The sequence below is a fragment of the Poecilia formosa genome, unplaced genomic scaffold, assembly GCF_000485575.1.
Source record: "Poecilia formosa unplaced genomic scaffold, Poecilia_formosa-5.1.2 Scaffold57, whole genome shotgun sequence".
Classification (NCBI taxonomy): Eukaryota; Metazoa; Chordata; class Actinopteri; order Cyprinodontiformes; family Poeciliidae; genus Poecilia; species Poecilia formosa.
This window is the reverse complement of record NW_006799996.1, coordinates 2,234,916-2,255,666: the sequence shown is the minus strand read 5'-3', so window position 1 is coordinate 2,255,666 and position 20,751 is coordinate 2,234,916. Positions and strand designations below refer to the sequence as shown.

Genomic DNA, 20,751 nt, shown 5'->3' with positions numbered 1-20,751 from the left:
CAATAAGGATTATCCACAGAAAACATTCACGTCTGTTCCACACAGAAAGGCTTCAATTTAATCAAGTAACGTAGCAAATTTTCAGGGAAGCGTTTACAGTTCTTTACAAGCTACGCAGAGGAATCTGTCCAGTTCCATCAAGACATATTTCCCCAGACTGCTGGCCCGTAAAGATGGAGTTCAGGCTAATGACTTTGTCTCATAAAAGCATAAGGCCAAGACCTGACACACAGCTGTCAGGGGAATCAGGTGCCCCGTTGTGTGTTTGTGTGTGGATCGTGTTAAGGGGCAAGAGGTGACGGGCAGGTAAAGGCTGAGTGAGCTGAGATTACTACTGGCTTGAAATATTATCACATGCTATTAGCACTGTATCACTGTTCATTAGGCTGATGGCTAGCTGGAACTCCCTGACAGGCCTGTGGTAAGTAAGAGAGATGAAAGTGGTGGGAACAGGAGAGAGAAATGGGAGATTGGACACTGAAAAAATGTGGAGAGAAAACAGGAGCAAGAGCAAAATCTGGGAAAATGATAAAAGGCGGCTTGTTTCAATCGCTCACCGTCAGAGGGAAGGTTTCAGAGGTGAGTGGCAATTTCAAAGGACAACAGGACAAGGCATGTTAATACAGTCCTTTATTCCAATTCTGAACATGGTAACCAAATGGCTGCTGAATGAGGAAATGCACGCATCAAAGAAATGGTTTGTGCAGAGCTCATAAAAGCTTCTTGTAAACACTGTGTGATCACAGAAATGCATTAAACGCCTGTCACAAAGACAAGCATAGCTTTAAGGGAACTGATGGCTGCTGATGTCTCGTATGAAGCAGGGAACCGAAGAGCAGTAAATCTGTCTCACTATCAGATAGAAACATTAGTCGCTGTCACACTCACTTTGCCTTGGCATAGACAACACTTTAGTATATCATCAAAGCCAGAACTGTTCTCGTTTCTGAGATTGAGTGGTGCTGTGCAACTTGAAAAGCCACTTGAAATGGAAGCACGCACATTTGCAAAGTAGATGAGAGGTTGTTGTTTTGGTTCCTTTGATAATCTACAAGCATTATGCATGCCATCAAACACATAAACAATGCATGATGATCTTTTTTTTGTTTCCAACTCGTTGCTAATGAAGATGATTATTAGGTTGCATGGAAAATATGGAAAATTCATCAAGCACTTGAAAAATCTCCCCACCATTGTGGGTCACAGTGAGAATTACTGTGCAAGTTTATAAAGTTAGACTTTGCACACACTCCGCTTCCTCCCCTCTCTGTCCTTCCCATTCTCCCTTTTTATCTAATTTTAGACCACTCTAGCCAGCGGTAATGAATTGGCTAATCACAGTTATCTGGCTCATTCAAGTGGTTTGTAAAGCAAATCAATAAACTCTGGCAGTGAGCCAGCCATCCACTTTGACAGATGTTGCTCACTAATCTATTTCATTTTTTTTTCCAATCTTTCCTAAAGATGTTCATTCTCTCCTAGTTTGTTCCTTTTTGTATTTTTTTTCTCAGCAAGGTCAATGGAGAAACTATGGAAGAAACGATAAAATCCTTTGCCAGCTGGCAACTCAGAGCAAAAACGACAACTGCGTTGTAGTTTTAGTCTGACAGAGTGAGAAATGTACTCTTTAATTGTTGGAAATCGACATTACAGCAATTCTGCTTGCTGTGCCTTTGGCAAAAAAAGACAAAAATTAAGTTAAAATTAAGTAGGAGAGCTAGAAAAACTAAGTCGATCTTAGAGATTTAATAGTTTTCAAACCATAATAATAATAATGTCACTTAAAAATTTCAGAAATAAAATATATTTAGATTGTTTTCAGTGCGTAATCTCTGTCTAAACCCAGACTTGCATCATTTACATAAACAGATAAATTACAAAGTCAAGTGCAACAGACCTTTCATGAAAGCAAATCTGCTGCTTTTCATCATCTACACATCCTAGAGTTTCTGCAAAATGTTTTTGCAAAAGTTAAATACAAGAAAAATTTACCTACATTGGACCCAGACCACAGAAAAAATAAACTTCAACTGGAAGACAGAAAGGTTTCTTTTTCTTGTTGTTTTTCGGTGGCCAGTCTTTGAACAAGAGTAACTGTTAAAAAAAACCAATTGGCTAATTAAACCCACTCACAAAGTGAAGTTCAATTATGGGAAGCACTCAACGGGGTAATTTGCTTTACTAATAAAAACAAAAGCCACAACAATAACATGTCTAATAAGTAAAATCTAATGCTTGGCTTGGAGTAAAAATGTCCCGTCTGTGATAGATAATGAATAAGCAGACCACAACATCTTTACATACTCAGACACCTAAGAGATCCACCCTTTAAAGGCTTCTGGGAATCAATTATGCTTGAATGAATACATGCAACTGCATATCTGTCAACTAAATTAAGCCTACATGTCTAAAATCCATCTAAAATGTATGCACAGTATAAGTATTTGTCTCTTGTTGTTAGATAATGAAAAACACTTCCTTTGAGACACTGGCAGAGAAAAGAGCAAGCAATTAGAGGAAGTGAAAGGAGAGGGAGACACACAGAAGCAGAGAGACAGCAACAGAGAGCTGTTTGAATGTGATTAATGAGATCACTGCAGGGTAGGCGGTGTCATTGTAATACTCTATGCGGGGAAAAAGCAGGAAAAATAGACTGGGAGAGAGAGTGGGAGACTAAGATAGAGAAAGGAGCAGAAAAGAAGCGGGAATAAAAGCAGGGAAGAAAGGGGGAAAAATAAGAATACACCTGGATGACCAGGTTACATTTAACTCCCTGAGAAGATAGGGGAGTAAGAAAGAACGACGTTCAGAAAGCGAGTGAATTTAGCTGGCTGAGGAGTAAAAATAAAAAAAACACCAGATATAAAGCTTGGATGAATGGAACGGCAGGGGCTCTCAGTTTTGCACTGGCCTTTTAACAGTGGACTGTTTAGAGAAGCCTGGACCAGGTCTGTCAGAAACAGAGGCTTGTGCTTTAAAGACACCATGAAAGGCACAGCCTGCTCCTGCTGCCTGGGGCTGCCGCTGGACACCGCTGCATCTGGTCCAAGGTTAAGATCCCAACAGCAGGGGGTCAAGTGGAGGCTGGGCTCTGAAAAGGTCACGCAGGCAGACATCTTGCCAGTTTACAACTCTGTGAACAAGCTAGCAATTAGCTAAATCAAGTGAATGTTTTAGGCAAAAAAAAATTGCATTTAGCACAAATAAAGATGCACCGATGAGGCTTTCACTGACCAGTACTGATTTCTTGTCTTGTCAGTTTTTTTTTGTTTTTTTTTACAAAGTAATAAAAGAAAACGAACACGTCTGAATCTAACAGAAAGTGAAGAGATGTAAACAATTATGCACAGCTCTGAAATAAAGTATGTCTCTTCTCTTCTCTTTCTTTCTGATTTGTACAGAAGAAAAAACAGTTTTCAGATTTGATTTGGTGAAAAAAAAGAAAATTCATATGTTTCTGTATTTGACCCATCAACCACCATTTAGAACTGTTCAAAGAAAATTAAATCTGATAGACAGCAAAACATGTGCTCATATTTCCAGGTTCTAATAAATCAAATATATTTTAAGATACACAGAGAAAATGGAGTGTGACTGAAATGGGAAGTTTTCTGGATGATCAGGATGACGACTGACTGGCCAGGCCAACGCAAAAACAACTTTTTATCTGATAAGTGAACAAACCACAGACAACAACCTTTGTTCTGGAAGTTGTTACTAAAGTAAGACAACTCAAAATCAATAAGGTTATTATTATTATTATTATTATTATTATTATTATTATTATTATTAAGATTTGATATTTAGGAAGGTATTTAAAAGAAAAGTTTCTATGATTTGTTGAGACATGACTGTTCATTCGAACTGATGAATGACTTAATCATTTTGTCTATTTTAAAACGGTGGTAAATGTTCTAGCTCTGTTTCAAACACTGTAAGAGTTGAGAGAATATTTCAAATGTTGTTATTTGTAATATTTAAATTAGACGGCGCTGAATTTGGTATTCACAAAATTTGACGAGGACACAACAAAACAAAACTCAGATCTGCTACTTTCTGAAACTAGGGTGAAACTGTAATCCTTCCTCTAAAAATGAAGGTAAATCTTCAGGCCTTTTCAAAAGCCACAATCAATAGATCAATGATCAATAGAATTCCCGCATGCCGGGTTTTGGCCAAGCTTTTAGTTTCGGCAACTCTTTTCGTGGCCGTTCAGCATTCTCTCTGTGAGCTACGCGTTGCCCGAGGCCTGAATGATAAAACAAAATATTGACCTCTTTTTGCAGTTTGTGGAAATTTCTCATTAAGTTTAAACCTCTCGTTGGAAGTGCTGTGAAGTTGTTGGGAGGGAAAATGTTTCCACTAGCAGAAGCAGTTTCTCAAGGCGATGCCAGGCTCCCAGCTACTTGGTGCCAGTGGGCAAACAGATTTCAATGGCAGTTCATCTTGATTCAAATTATCCCTGAAAAACAATGAGAGTGATTCCTTACAATAGCTGCAAGGAATATCAGGTATTCCTTGCAGCTACTTATTTAACTACAACTGCTGTTGTAGTTAAATAAGTGAATTAATGTAACTTACCTCTTTATTAACATATTTAAGAAAAAACATCAACTAAATTCTATTATTTAGTTAATGTAGGAGTAATTAGGACAAATTTTCCAAACTGTGAGGCAATAATTATTACACAAGCGATTCAGTGAAAAGTAATTGCTAGGATAATTGTTAACCAAGTCCACCTGGAGGCAGTTGAAATAGTTCCTTTGTTTTGTAATTGTGTCTTTTAATGGTAAATCAAGTTTAATTCCCCTCATACCAGCAAAGACAATCCATAGTAATTAATACAATCCAGTTCCTTTAATCTCAGTTGGCTCCAATCCCACGAAAACCCACAAATTGTCAACTTTTTACTGGTGAACAAGGTTCATAATTATATGTCAGATATATTTATATAATTATGTGTTTATATGGAGCAGCTAAAGCACCGCATCCTCTTGGTGCTTTAGCTGCTCCTTGGTAGCAGCTACTTCGCGGTTAACGTCGTTTGTGTCGTACTACTCTACTCTTTTCCCACTGATGCTTCTCTGATTATTTTTACGTTTACCTCCAACCACCTTTGTCTATCATCTGACAGGAAACAGCTTCAGAGAGCCCAAATCCAGAGAACTGGAGAAAACAGTGCAAATATTGTTCCCCATTCCCTCATGACCGTCGATGTCAGGCAAAGCCAGGCCGCACCAAAGCAGGTGAGCAGCCTCTGGGCTTACAGGCCAGACAGACGGAGATCTCAGATCATTCCCTCCCGAGTGTGACAAATTTAAGGACTAATTCTCAAAGGCATGTTTGTGGGGGTAAAAGAGCGTAGACGAGTAAAAGTGCGCTCAGAAGGGGGGTGGTTAGACCACATGTCCACCACCGGGGCTCTGTAGTAGCAGCTGCCGGCTTTTACAAGCCTTTCAAGTCTGCAGCGTTTCATGCCTTATGATCAGCTGCTTCCCTCAGTGACACTGTTTGCACACCACACACAAACCCTGCTGTTTTTATAGGCCACTGTGGGAGCCATGCAATGGGTCCATGCATCCTCTAATCTGTGAACCAGTTCTACAGGACGTTTGTCCAGTTAAAACACCTGAACCACCCTTTTAAGTTGTCCACATCAGCTGCAGACCATATTATCCAAGCCACTTCCTGATTATCTATCAGTGCATGATGAAAAGAAAAGCACATCATGTGCAGGAGCACATTTTATTCCCCCATGGTTTACTGCAGTAACACTTCAAAATTAAAACAGACACATGCTACATTTCCATAATATTTTCACGTGAATTTTAAGCAAACTTTTGAAATGTAGCAAAAAAAAAACAAAAAAAAAATCAAAAAGAAAAGAAAAATGTGAATCAACCAGGTTATGAAAAGTATAATTTCATCAGATGTTGATGCAACACATCAACAAAAAATTCATGAAGAGCTTTGTTGTAGAGTTTGCAATAGGGATGTTGTAAAAGAACATTTTATTAATCTAGCACTCTATAGAATATTTTTACGATTATCCGAGGAATCGGATCTCTCTCGCTCTCTCTCTCTCCCATTCGCTCCAAAACCGTGACGACGCGATTCCAACGCCACAAAAACTTTTGAAGTCCAACCATCTCACCGCAAAATTCAAAAATCCTTGTTTGTCCCCCAAACCCTCACAAAACAGCGCACAATTCAACATCATCCTGCCAGCACTTCACAAAAACTCATAGGTGGAAGGAAGACTGCTGCCCACCACAAATAATGATCCGGACAGAACATGGTGCGCTACATAATAAAACATAATTTTACGAAGCTTCGAGGCAGATATATTTTCCTCGAGAAATTCTAATAATCGAGGTACTCGAATCATTCAACAAATCCCTAAACATCTGCATGAAGCAGAGGTGGCAAACTAGCATGGACGACACATCTAGAAAAATGGAGAGTTCTCCCCTCTGAGCTGAAGGTTTGGACTTTGAAATTTTCAGATTTTCAAGCCTCTACTAAGCCTCAGGCCCAAAGGTGGCAGGGAAAATTTGGTAGGTTAGAACTTATTCTGCAAATGTGTTTCCATCTCCACTTCTGAGCATCGACTCTTTCAGAAAAGCCAAGTGAGCGAAAAAAAACTTTTTGGTGAAATCAAGGAAGTTATTTTGAATTTCACCATTTCCATCAGCCATTTCTAATAAAAAACTTCAAAATACACATAAAAAAGTTGATAGAATGAGAGCTAAAGATGCACATTTATGCGTAAATTCCTCGTCAATATTATATTGTGTAGTCAAACCTTAAAACTCATTGCGTTCAAAAAATAAAATAAAAAACAATAGAAAATAAGGAACGTACTAGTCAGGAAAGACTGCTGTGTGGGAATGTGCCTGCTTAGGCCACATCTAAACTAGATTAAAACATCTCCATGTTTTCCTGGAACTCCAAGATGGCTTCAAACATCACTGGATCACAGGACTTTGGAAAACCTAATTTTAATGCTAATGCAAACATGGCTGCACTTAACTTGTTAATTCTGTCAAAGTGATCATGCAACATGTATCACATCTTCTTTACAATGTTTCTGAACAACCTGCTGAATTTCCTTATAAATATGAAAGATTTTTCTCATTTTCTCCATGAGGTACAGCTTATGTGGAGGTAGAAACACCAACATGACACCACACAATGGAAGAGTGTCTGTACAGAGGACTACACACCAGAGTATGCTCATTTTTGCAGTATGTTTACCTTGGTGTAGTCTTCCATTTTCATACATTGGCAAATGCAGAAAGAATTAGGCACACAAAATACAAACCAAGTCGTTTGAAGTGATCACTCAGACCTGATGAACAAATTCTCAAAAGCCTGAATTAGTGTTTTTACGACTAGACGGGACAATTTTATATCAATGTTATGAAACCTACTAGCTGTTGCTAATGTTTCATCTTCCTCTTCATCACTAGATATGGTAACATGCTTCTCTTTACAAATATACTGTGAAGGTCCCTCCAATACCCAGCGACATCCATCCACTGTGGCAGATTTTTAATGTAGTGTTGCTACTTTAGGACAGAGTAAAGGAAGCTTTAGTCACCCATCTAAGACATAAGTTTTGGTAAATGGTGTAAAAAGCCATTGATGTTAAACTCTAAAACTCAACACTAAACAGTGGAGACTGTGGTATGAGCCATCCAACACCTACAAGACAGCCTGGACCCCAGGCAGTTTCACAACCTTTCACACTTTGAAACATGGGACCACAACATCCTCCATGCTGGTCGGGTTGGTAAACAACTCAGGGGTGATAACAACCAAAACAACCCTAAGGACTGGTATGTGGGTGGGTCACTGACCCACATGTGACCTTAGCAACTTGCAAAATGGTGAAGACCCAACAACACTTCAATCCCCACAACTCAGAACTGAGGAAGCCGATAAGAAACCGATACAAATAAAGGTGCATTTAAAGAGTTAACAAAATCTACATACGCTATGTTTCATTCATTACAGACAATCTATGTTTTTGTTGCAAGAGGATCTTCTGGTCTTGACTGAAAGCCAATCCCAACCAAAATGTCCAGTTATGTTAAATACCAGCTATCAAATGCCTGCAGTATGACTGTGTTTTTGTTCTATGCTGGGTTTTAGACATGACTACCAAAACTAGGCAGATTTTGTCAGACAATGGAATACAATCACCTTATGGCCTCCACACATGACCTCAGATTGCCAGTGTTGCTGCCCAGAATTTGGTATTATTGTTTCCTGTCGTCAATGCAACTGCACACATATTCTCCTCACCTTAGTTTCTGCTTCTACTCCCCCTTAACCCTTCATCGTCACCCCCCAAAAACCTGTCACAGACAGCGCTATCCGCCAACACCATCCCTCATGCCTCACCATGCTTCAGCAAAGCTCAGGAAAACAGCAGAATATGCGAGAGTCGGTCTTCAGGGAGAGCGAGTTTGAGGGCGGGAAGGAGGAGTGGGATTGAATGGGGAAGCAATAAATGGAAGGATGGGGAGAGGGCAACTTTGGGATGGGAGCCAATCCAATTACAAGAAGCGGTGCAATCCTAGTTTCTCTGGCGGCACTAAATTCACATTTCAGTGGTCTCCTTCGCTTTCCCTCCCCCAATGCCTTCTTCCTTTCTCCATCTCTGCTTCTTTCTGCTACTCATTTCTATACATACACACATCATATATATATATATATATATATGTATATATTTTAGATCACACTCCTGTCACACTCCTCCTTTTCCCCAGCTGCATGACTTTCTTGGTTGCATGAAAGCATGTATAGGATTGTGTCACCAGCAAAGCATCAAAGCTTGCCACCCAAGCTGTGTCATGCTCAGATCAGCAGGAAGCCTGAAGCATCCTACTTCATCTGTGTCTCTCACAATGCTCTGCATCATCCTTCTGCAAAGAGGCTGCAGCCAAAGTTCACCACATACATCAGCCCTGCCTCTGGAGACAAAGGGAGTGAACGGATAATCCTCAAAGCATAAAAAAAAAAACACTTCGGGCACAAAGGCACACTCTGCTGTTATGCAAAGTTCTTGATTTTTATATAACTATTCAAACAGAGATGCACCAATCCATTGACCAGATATGAAAATCTGTTTTTTTTTTATTGATTTGCTCTGATTGGTAATGTGAAGATGAAAAAAACAACAACAAAAAAAACAATGATCTTTTCCTTATTCATTGAATGCATCAACCAACTGCAAGTAGTCTGATGCACAGAGGTTTGTAATTTAACAATGCACAAGTGGGGGATAGTTATGCAAGTCCTTCAGTTTCTGTTGGTTACAAAGCTAGTGCCTTTATCCAAGTACTTGCAGCACATTTTTCCTTTGTTGTGTTACATTGTTTAAAACAAAAAGAAGAATTCAGTCAAATTTGGAATCAGCCGGTCAAATCTCAAAGAAAACCAGGAATTAGTATCTGGCTGGTGCACTCTTGTATTTAAAAAGTAAACCTTTATTTTTTCACCCTGCCACATAAAACCACACAGAGGAAGGCTGGTTATGGTCATCCTTTTTTTCCATGCACATTGAGGTGTACAGTCAGATCTGGTCAAAGCACAAGCTTCCATGCAAATAATGGCTTCACCTTGACCAAGATTCTACCTGCATGCAAATGAGGCAGGTGCAGTTGCTTTTCTAGTCAAATCTAAAAGCAACTTAGATTCAGAGAATGGGAAGAACAAGTCTTTGGATCTCAGTTTAAGCGATTAGAGTGCAGTTCAATTTCCTAACAATTTAGCACTCTCCTGTGTACGGCTTAGAAAGAAAAAAAAAAAAATCACATTTTGTACTACAAGCATTGTAATGAAATCTTTGTTTGGGAACATTAAAGATGATCACAGTCTAAACTTTTCTCATTTTCTCATCTAGTGACTCTTTGTATGTGTCCTACCAGGATTATGGTGCTCTGCGCATTGGACTGTGCCGCTTTTTTTTTTTTTTTTTGTCTACGCGCTCGTCTCATATCCTGGTTAATTCCTTCTTCAGCTTGCCGTTACTGTGGCTACAGTCACGGCTGTGTGAGAAGCAATTTGAGAACATACACAGCAGCGGCAGCATCAGCTCGCTTGTCTTTTTTAGCATGGGTTTTCAGAGATCAGGGCAGATGATACAGAGATGGAAAGTGGGGAAGCGGAAGGCAGCCACAGGCGAAAACGTGGAAGGAAACACAGAGATGAAACAATATCTGAACAATCTTTTCTGCCTTTTCTAATTTAGCTAAATAAAAGGGAGGCAATAGATCTTTAAACGGCTCAAACAGTGGATTACATCAAATGATCTTGTTTCCGCCCCAATGCAACCACCACAGTGTAATCTGTCAACACATTTAAATTGGAAGCAAAATAACTGACTGGCTGCACTGTGGAGAAGATGGTAACTTTGTTGTCGTGCAGCAAGAAGCTCCTGGGCTCAAATTCCTGTCGGGGGTCTTTGTGCATGGAGTTTGCCTTTTTTTCTGTGCTTGAACGGGTTTTCTCCCACTACTCCAGTTTCCTTCGACAGTCCAAAAACATGTCTGTTAGTTTAACTGGTTTCTCTAAATAGGCTGTAGGTGTGTGTGCGCGCGCATGATTGCATGTCTGTGTGGGTCTATGTTGCCCTGGTGACCTGTCTAGTATGTACCCAGGACAGGTACTTCAATAATCTGGAGATAGGCACCAGTTACCCAACATAAACAATGTGGGAATTGGGATGGAGGGATGGATGGATGGATGGATGGGTGGATGGATATTTAAAAGGATTTTTTTTTAAAACAGAACAATTTTGCAATACATTCAGCCCTTCTGTCATCTAATGAAAGTCTCACTTTCTCTCACAGACGTAGAAAACAGTTTTCCTGTGGAAAATGGCTTTGTTGCGCAAATAATTGGTAACTTTAAGTTATTTTCCCCTCAGTAAAAAACTTCCTCACCAAATAATGCCATGCTTGGCAGAACCAGGTAGTTCTTACAACCCAGTTATGTGTGATCACTGATTTAAAAAGGAAATCTTGATGAATCCACTCTGGTTTCTAGAGAACATTTGCCAAGCCTTGTGACAATCGACATGCACAACCGATGCATCTGTAGCTTAAAACTGTGTTTGTATGGAATATACAAGGATGCCAACAGCTGTCTTGAATTACTCAACAAACCACCAGCAAATCTGACCAGCGGACAAATTTGTAATCTCTGAGCCCAGAACACAGAGCTCATTTCCTTTTGCCAGAGCGCATCCAGTGATTTTAGTCCTGTAGCAACGGAAGGAAATTATATCACGGCAAAGTGCCAGGGCACCCTTTAACCTTTGTGGCTTTGGTATTCTCTCAAAACCAGAACTAGGGGGTTTAATATATGGAGCAGCTCTTTTTTTTGCGCTTTCAGTTGGCTAGAAGCAGAAAGAGGCCCATTAAAAGTAATAGGTCAGCTCAGGTTATTCAGCACTGGAACACAGTGCTGGAGGAGCTGATAATGACCATTACACTGAGTTGGCCACTCGTATCACCCTTCCCTGACAGTTCGACAGCAGGCTTTTAATACTAAGAAGATAATTTTGCCTCTGACTATGATCCGCATGCCCAGAAATAGAAGGGCCTCATGATGTTGATACACCAAGAACTCTTGACAGGTTGAATTCCTGTGCATTATGATAATGACGAGAGTGGAAATCTCGCGCACGAGAGGCGTTAACCATTTTGGGAGAACAGGACGCAGCAATTACCTTCTTTAGACGTCCACTCCTGGTGCCCACAAAAGCCACACAGTAGCCATTGTAGACATAGGAGGTCACAGAGGTCATGCGGTCCCGAGTCTCAGTGTAGAGCGTGTGGCCGGTCACCAGCTGAGAGCCGCCAAGCGGCTGGTTGATGTCCAGACCGCAGAAGGAGTCATCGATGGGCACAGGCTGCCGAACAAGAAGAAAAGCAGTTAGAAAATTAATTGTGAAATGAAATGAAAATCTGAATCTGAAAAAGTGACAAAGATTTCAGTGAAAACTTTGGATGTAGAGAGACTGAATGGCATGAAATTTCACATTAAATGAAACGCCTCAATATTTCTTATCCAAGCTGACAATGTTATCCAGTTACTTTATGTATTGAAGTATGTGTACATTGTTTAACATTAGTCCTCCATGAGAATCAGGAGCCAACTGGAACACCCATGTTACACTATACCATATTATCAGATTTGGGGGTTTGTAAATATCAATGGAGTTTATATGAACCATAATTTAAAATTCCTACAATTTCCTCCAGATGACAACCAACAGCACAATAAATGTGGATGTCTAATTAAAAACATATTTTGAGATCATAAACATGTTGTTCTTTTGTGAAAATATGAGAAGAAAACTGAGCAGTTTCTTCTGTTGGCATTACTGATTTAGAAAAGCATAAATTGCAATAAACTGACTTGTCAAAATATAGACTGGAAATTTCTATGCTGATTACAGGTTCTAGAAAAAACTTAATTTGTGAAGACAAAAAAAAATAGTTTTCCCCACAACAAAATTAAAATCAGATTTTACCTGAGCATCTCTAATGTCCATGTGAATTGAACCCATCGTTAAACTCTAAGCAGAACTCTCAGAATTAATTTTGTGAACAGAGATGCATATAATAGTAAGATAGTTGTTGTAAATTATTCATAAGGAGGCAAAACTGAAACACAAAGTATTGTAGAAATGAACCTTCTATGAGCAAAAACTAATGGGCTGAAACGAGAGTAAAGCCTGATGGATAAGCAAAGCTGTGGAAACGGAGTCAGACTGACTTTGGGACAGAAGTGAAGAGTGACAGAGAAGCTTAAGAAAAACGGAGAGTTTGAATTATATACAAGTGTGCCTTATTATTATGCCTGAAATATGTACCCGCTCCACCTGACTGAGCTCCACCTTGCTCTGAATGTGGCTCATTACCCTGACCTACCATCACTTCTCTGCAAGAAGGCCCACTGTGCATGATAATCACTGTAAATAAGATTCTGTTTTTGTCAATTATTTGGAAAATATCATTGCAATCAGATCTTATTTATCTATGCTGAGTAATGGGGGCAAAATGCAACCTCTTCCCTCTACATTTTAGATGAATTTGCAAGACCAGTGGTGCTAAAACAATGAAGAATGGGGAGGTAAATGAGAGATAAGGAAGTGATGTTTCTGGTGTTGAATCAGGTCAGCTGACGCAGTTTGAGTGTCAGTGACCTCAATGTGCCATGTGGAGTAAAGTGAGACATCCAACTGAGCCCCCCACCATTTAAACATCCCATAACACCCTCTGAATATTCATCCCTGTGCTCTTACACCAACTCATTTGTTCCCTTTCTGTCAATGCATCCATCTCTCATCTGCATCCTCTGTTGCCGTCTTTGTTCTCGTCAGAGAAGTACAATTTATACAGACTAATTTGAGTGGCATTTCCATTCATGGGAGGCAAATCAGCCTCTGCAAACACTTTCTACACAAAATTTCAAGTGCCATAATGCTGATGGTGAACAAAAACCCCAGTATTGTAGTTACAAAGCTTGCTTTATTGTTTTCCTTTCATTTATTTTCTCCAAAGGCAAATTTATACCCAGTCTGCTTTACTGCTCACTCGACCGTAAATCCTGTGATGTAAATTTCATCATCTGTACACGATGTGCACATGGCTGACAGCAAAAATAAAAGTCCAGTTCCAAACGGGGATGCCAAACATGTAGCAGACAATGAAATCCACAGTACTTTTCTTCTTCTCCTCTAAACAAAGTGGACAGACCAGCATATTACTGTCCACTTTGACTCAACCGGCCCAAAAATTGTATGAATGCAAGTTCAAATATTTTACAAGTTCTAAACAGCACACATCCATGTACAGAGACAAGCAGGTGTAGGCGATGGCTGCACAATTTCAGCAAAGCATGTGATTGCAATATTATATTTCCATTTGGTGTCAATAAGGAATCATTGCAATATCTCTAACAATCTCTGACATTTTGTATTATGGGCTATACCATCTGTGTCAGTTGATAGAATCTACTGGACCAAACAAATACTCTACTACAAACTGTCCATCGTAACATCAATGTTATGGTCACTGCTATGGTGATGACAATGCAGTTTCACTATACTGCCCAACCATTGCAGATACCTTAAAATAGCAAAAAGATTGACCAATAAATTAGAGATGAACTGAGGAATCGTTTGGTGACCACAGGATCGGATTGGAAATCCTCTAATGGTCTATATTTTCTTAGGGATAACCACAGAGCCTGTAATTATCAAAAGCCAGCAACGATGGCTTACTAATATAAGATCATAAAGACTGCTTAAAATGTCAACTCTGTTACAATTTTGGTTTTTATTTTAATTAAAAGTTTAATTTGGTTATACCACAATTGTGCTCTTGCACACAAAGTGTGATGTTACCTCTGCTTCTAGTGTAAATAACTCTCGACTGTGCATTGCAGGGAAATTAGAAAAAAAAAAGAAAAAAAACACCTTTTGGTTATTTTTTACAGTTTATGAAGAAAAATAATCTAAAATCAATATGAGAATCAGAATGTTATTACAGATCAGATATATACATGCCCAAATAAACGTAAGCTCTAAAACTTTAAAATAAAGTTTTTTATATAGAATCTTTCAAGTCTATATACGAGTTTCACCTCTAAAATAAGAGAAAAAATAAAACTTTTTCACTGTTCTTTAATTGTCGGAGCTGTACTTGTAGAAAATATGAGTTTGGAAGACATCTTGAGGAACAGGTTTAGCATCCAGACTTTCAATTCCTTCAAAATCAAACAGCTCCTCCGCATATGATCTGTTGGGATCCAAACCATTTGGTTCCGATTAGCACTAGATTGTACAGATGATGTACACTTTAGAATCGGCAGTAAATCCCAAATCCCTCCAGACTCCATATGGTTGAATGTAGTTGTTCACCATCTTGCAGATGTACATATTTATTTATTCATTGGCTTTTCCCTGCCAAAAAGAAAAGAACAGCTTTGCTTCCTGAGTGGAGTTGTGGTTAGATTAAATACAGACTAACGTTGTAGAATGAATCCTGATTGAAACACTCTATAGCATTGATGTGACAAATTTTGCATGTGGTTATAGTTCGGCCAAGTTTACGACAGGTCCATTTTAGAGGAATCTAAATCAACCTTTATAAGAATTGTAAGAAAGTCCAGCAGCATACTTCCTTTCAAATCCAATCTCAGGGTATATCAGCATCATCTATCAGCGTCTTTCACCAGTGGTAAATTAGATGGTAGCACAAAACCAAAAAGCAAGACAAGATGATAGTGTTTGTCAGTGAGGAGAAACACACTCAGACAGACGGATACAAAAAAAATCCCATCTTGAGTCTCCTCTGTGGGATTGACTACAAAGATGGCATGAATCTCCAGATGGCAGAAAGCTGAACGGATGGGTGATAAATCTTTGATTGGCTGCTGTGTGTGTGAATCCCCCTGGTTCAGCCACAGCTCCATTCCCAGCGACAGCCATGCCTGAGCATAAGCATGCTTGCAATGCAACGTGTACAAAGAAGATATCTGCTGGGTGTATAATTAAAGTTGTCCACTTTGAGCTTACTGGCTACCTGTTGTTAGCAACAAGACAGAGGAAAGGCACACAGAAACACTGTGCAATTTGACTGTTTGAGGCACAGTTAACAAAACCACAAAGAGGGCCCTAGACCTTAAATGGAGGGTCTAGCCAAAAATTATTTTATATCAGGAGGATTTTCTGCATTGCAATCATCTTGACTTTAATAATACAACTAAAACATTTGATAATGTAGTGCAAACCACACCTGGCAAAGATGTTGAAAAAGGAGGTTGAGAAATCTAGTGTGAGATTTGCAGCAAAACCACATTATCCTCAAGAACCAAGATAAAATGTTGATGTTTCCAAACCAGACACTGTCCTTTCTACCACATAAAACCAAAGAGCCAACGCTGGACTCCACACGATAAATAACAAATAAGAGGAGTGGTCACTCTGTATGCACCTCCAAACTTTAGAATTTTTAATGGGGAAAACTGAGTGTTGTCCCAAATGCTTTTTTTATACTAACATTTGTGCCTCCAATAATTTTAACAAAAATCAATTATTTCTTAAGTTGAATTTTTTTTCTCCACTAAAACATGCTCACATTAGGGGTCAGCCTTTCTACATTTTTCCAGGAACATAATGGTGCTGCAACAAAAAGCATTTAATTTTAGGGCTTTTCACACAACTTCATCAATGGGCAACAGGGGCACCACGCTCCATATTCATTTGAGGAAATATGTGAAAGAGGAATTTCTGTTCAACATCAGCCAGGCTGACATATCTGGCTGCTGAAAGCAGCTTGCAATGATTTAAAACTCCCTCGTCCGTCGACATCTCTTTGCATAATCTATAATACACTATGGATTTATTGGCTGCTCATCGAGCATGAGAGCACGGTTTAAAGGAGCATGTTTGACATTTCTCTCGTCTCTCTGGCAAAACACACACAGAGGCCATGTAGCCTTTAATCCGAGAGGACAGCAGAACATCACTGGCAGTGCATGCCTGCAGAATGGAGTGGGAGGAGCGGGCCTTGCAGGTAACAGCTGGCAACAGTCAGCGCACACTGGGATGATTGGGGACTCTTCTGGGAAGGTGGAAAAACGCTCCAATTCAAGCTCTGGCGGATAACAAGGCTCACAGCCACAGCACTGTCACCACTGTACACCTCCTTACACCCACTTTGCTGCATGCAACATCCTTTTCTGCCTTCTCAGTGGAGCTAATAAAAACCCAACCACCAGTTTCTTAAGATAATGTCTTACTCCTCGCAGCTGACATTGTGAGGTGGTGAATTTGTGGATTTTAATGAGAATGATCCTCTGGGTTCTCTAAAGGGGATTAGCAAACAAAGGAGATAATCGGTGGTTTTCATCACAATGAGCGACACAGACATCATTAAACCTCACAATGCACATGTGAATGGCCAAGACTGGCAAGCTATTCTGTGCAAATTCAGGCATATAACATAACACAGTCAGTCAGAAGTCATTAATTCTTAATAATCTTAAGTTCCTATTAGTGGGTAGTGGAGTGAAAGCACAGAGGACTGCAGCCTCCTGGGACCAAAGGAGCATCAAGGAACTTAATTCTACTTGACAACATGTAACAGATACACAGCCTTTTTATTATGGGATAATTAGGAACTTTAGAGAGAATGGACTGGTGTGTGATCTACACCAGCATCATAAGTAGACGAATTGGAGCAGCCCCTAGACACCCTCCCTCTTAAATCTTCCCCCAAACACACACATGCATCCATACACACACACGCACGCACACACACACACTCCCCATTGAGGAGTAGAGCATTTATTTTGACTGCGCTCAGAGAAAATCACTTTGATGCTTGTAAAGAAAAATAAAGCCTGCGTAATTTATGAATATGTCTCCCTGAAATGCACTTGAAAGTGGATGTTCCCTGATATCAGAGCAACAAAACAATTTGACATCATTACAAGTAGTGTTAGAGTCATTTGATAATAGAGAGCATGAAATGCCAGGCAGTCAGAAACATTTCCGGATGATCGCTGTGTTTATTTTTATTACAACAAACGCCCCCCTGAAGGCACGGTGCAGTTTAGGCTCACTGAGAAACTTAATACATTCTCTTACAGTTTCTTGTCTTTTATCAGAGGAGTAAACCACTGCAGATGTAGCAGTTGTTTGACAGCACTCATTTTTTAAGTGAACTATATTAGGAAAGTACTCGTATTTCTCACAAACTTCTCTGAGATTAACTATGATAAACCAGCTCAAGTTGTGCATTATGTTGAAATTGAAATGATAGGATAAATGGTTTTCCACCTTTGTTTATCATTAAAATCTGAAAAGTATGGGGTGCATTTGCACATCTGGAGACTGACCTTTTTGCATGTTTTACTTTGATACGTGATTCTGGCTCAGTCAGATCCGATATCAGTAAATACAAACTTTTAACCCTTTCCATACACCAATTACATTTTGACTGTTCAACTCTAAAAATCAATTAATTTATATCAGCTCTGGAAATAAGTTTAGGCTTGATTTCCTGCTGGAAGGAAAACCTCTCACATGCTACCACTAAGAGGTTTTCTTTCCAATAAGAACAAAGTCCTCCACACTCATGTTTGGCCATGCAGACGGTGTACTGGAGATACGGCCAGTGTTAGTTTTGTGCCAAACAATTTGTCTTTCATGCTAAATTTCATCTCATTCGACCAGGGCATCTTCTAATTGCACTTTCCTCAAAAAAAAAAAAAAAAAAAAAAACTGCACACATGACTACCTATGGCTATGTGTATTAATACACTTTCTTCTCACTGTTCCATAAAGGCCAGATTTGCAAAGCGCACAACAGTTGCAAACAGTTGTCTTGACAACAGATTTCCCCACTTGAGTTGATGATTTCTCCAGCTGCTCCATAACCATGATCCTTCTGGCCCACTCTGATTCTACTATTTAGACGACTTCTGAAGGAAACTAATGGCACTGGAATTTTTATTTAGGGTAGAAGAGTAAATGGGACAGCCAAAAAATGCCAATAAAATACGGTAAAGTCTGTGGTTTGTACTATTTGAATGACCATTTCAGCAAACAGTCTCATTTAAGAGAGCAAAATAAACTAATTTGGCTTTTTCTGTAGAGACTTTCATGGTCGTGATCAGCTAACAGATGCACCCAGGACTATCGTTTATCTCCATATTTTTGTTTGTAAAATGTGTGTTTTTATTTGGAGCAACTCACCGCTTTAGTGCACTGGACGTCCTTCCCAAGGAGCCAGTTGAGCTCCAGGTTTCCTTCTCCCTGATAGCAGGACTGCAGGCGCTCCTTGATTCTCGCGTTGATGTCTCGGATGGTGAAGACGCAGAGCGCCGAGTCATCTGGTGGTCGATGGAACTGCTTCTGGCCCTTGGAGAAGACGGTGAACAGCACATCATCTTGGGCACTTAAGTTGAGCGAAGCGGCGAGAATGCGGCCCGGCTTGCCGAGGTAAGCAGCCTGCAGCAGGCGATACTCAACGCCGTTCTTCACACAGCCGATGGGCAGGGAGACGTAGGAGTGAAATTTGCGGTCGTCCTTACAGAGGCGAACAATGCGGGACGTGTAGAAGAGATCGCTGCTGGATCCGCTTGACGACATGCTGTTCTCCGGTGTCTCTGGCTGAACAGTCAGGAAGTAAACAAAGCTGCCACTCGCAAAGCCATAAACGTAGTAGATGTCAAAGTGTGAGACAAGCGCTAGTGTATCTGATGGTATCTTTATAAGAGAGGACACAAAATCAGTATGCAACTCGTAGTCAAGCATGGCAGAAGATTCCGGATCACGTGGCAACTTTCGGCTGGAAAGAGTGGGGAAATAGTCCTGTTTACCATCCACTGCTGTGCCGATAAAAAGCGTTGCATCCTGGCCCTGCGACGGCACAATCACCCCATACATGGTCCCTGTCTGATTGACGCTGGAGAGGTAGTGCTCCTTCTTGTGGGAAGGCTCCACTAAGATAAACAGGTCATCCAATCTGAGGAGTTTACACACACCTTGGTAGAGGCTGCCACAGGCCAGCAGCCGATTTTGCGAATAATCTATGAGGAGGAGCTTGTTGACATTGTTGGTGGGCACCAGGGCCTCAGAACAGGGCTGTACAATTAGAGGAGGGTAGCAGGCCTTATTGTCATCCTTTGGGCCTGTATCATGGGAAACAAGGAGGGTGAGGTTGCCTGACAGCTTGTACACACGGTTGACTGCGCCAACATATAATGCACCAGTGGCTTGGTGAACAGTCAGGTGATTAAAAATCCAATCTCGTCTTTCTGGGTGGAAACTATTGAAGGTCTGCCCATCTGAGGCAGGAACCACTAAAAGCCAGAAGAATAAAAGAGTAGCAACTGCTCCAAACGTGGGACAGCGCATGAAAGTTCTGTCTTTGACCTTTTGACCATCCATGTTTCCTTGTCCTGCAAGAAAACCGCTGAGTGAGCAGACAGAATGGTTTAGAGGAAGAGGAGGGTGATCGTTGCCTTTTTGTTGATGAAGACCAACTCGCGGGTCGAACTTTCACAAGGACCTTCACATGTTTCTGAAAAGAGAAAACAAGAAAAGAAGAAGTTAGACATCTGAGCACCGAGTCGCATTCCAAACAAAGAAACTCATGACCAGATGGAAAAACTTGTTAAGTATAAATGTTCTGCGTCAGAAGGGCAAAGGGTTGCAAAAGAGGCACTGATTTAAAGAGACAATATGTGGAAATCATTATGGTACACATTCCAAGCAAGTTGCTGGATAGGGCAAGACAATGCAGGAAGCAGAGGCAGGTTACACCACAGGAAATTAGCCTGACCTGACTCACACAGACGATGCTGATGTCGCACACTGGCCAAGCAGTTTCTAAGAACAAGAATGTGGAACAAAGACGCAGCCCACAGAGAGCCTTGGACACAGCAGTGACTCACTGCATTTTACATCACCATCAAACACCACCTTACATCTAACCTGGATTCCTTAATAAGCATTTTATAATTCTTAGTGTTAAGCCTCCATTCATCCGTGAAAAAACGAAAATTTGATGACTATGAAGTTGTGGTGATTTCTGTATAGTCTTGTAACTTACAAAGGTATTCACACCCCTAACATTTTTTTTCTACATATTTTATGTTTTTGATGCCAGTCCCTGTTACTCATGTCTCCCAATAAAATCCAGTGAAATTGCCATT

At 40.2% G+C, this 20,751-nt stretch overlaps 1 protein-coding gene across 1 annotated transcript in view; it reads right to left on the bottom strand.

The window, feature by feature from the left end:
- Positions 1 to 20,751, bottom strand: part of plxna2 (plexin A2) — a 221,762-nt gene that overhangs the window by 169,115 nt on the left and 31,896 nt on the right. The window contains exons 2-3 of the mRNA XM_007553638.2: positions 18,788 to 20,117; positions 11,744 to 11,926 (exon numbers count right to left, since the gene is read on the bottom strand). Of these exons, the coding sequence (XP_007553700.1) occupies positions 11,744 to 11,926; positions 18,788 to 19,984 (1,380 nt within the window). The 5' untranslated portion in view covers positions 19,985 to 20,117. The remainder of the gene's footprint in view (positions 1 to 11,743; positions 11,927 to 18,787; positions 20,118 to 20,751) is intronic.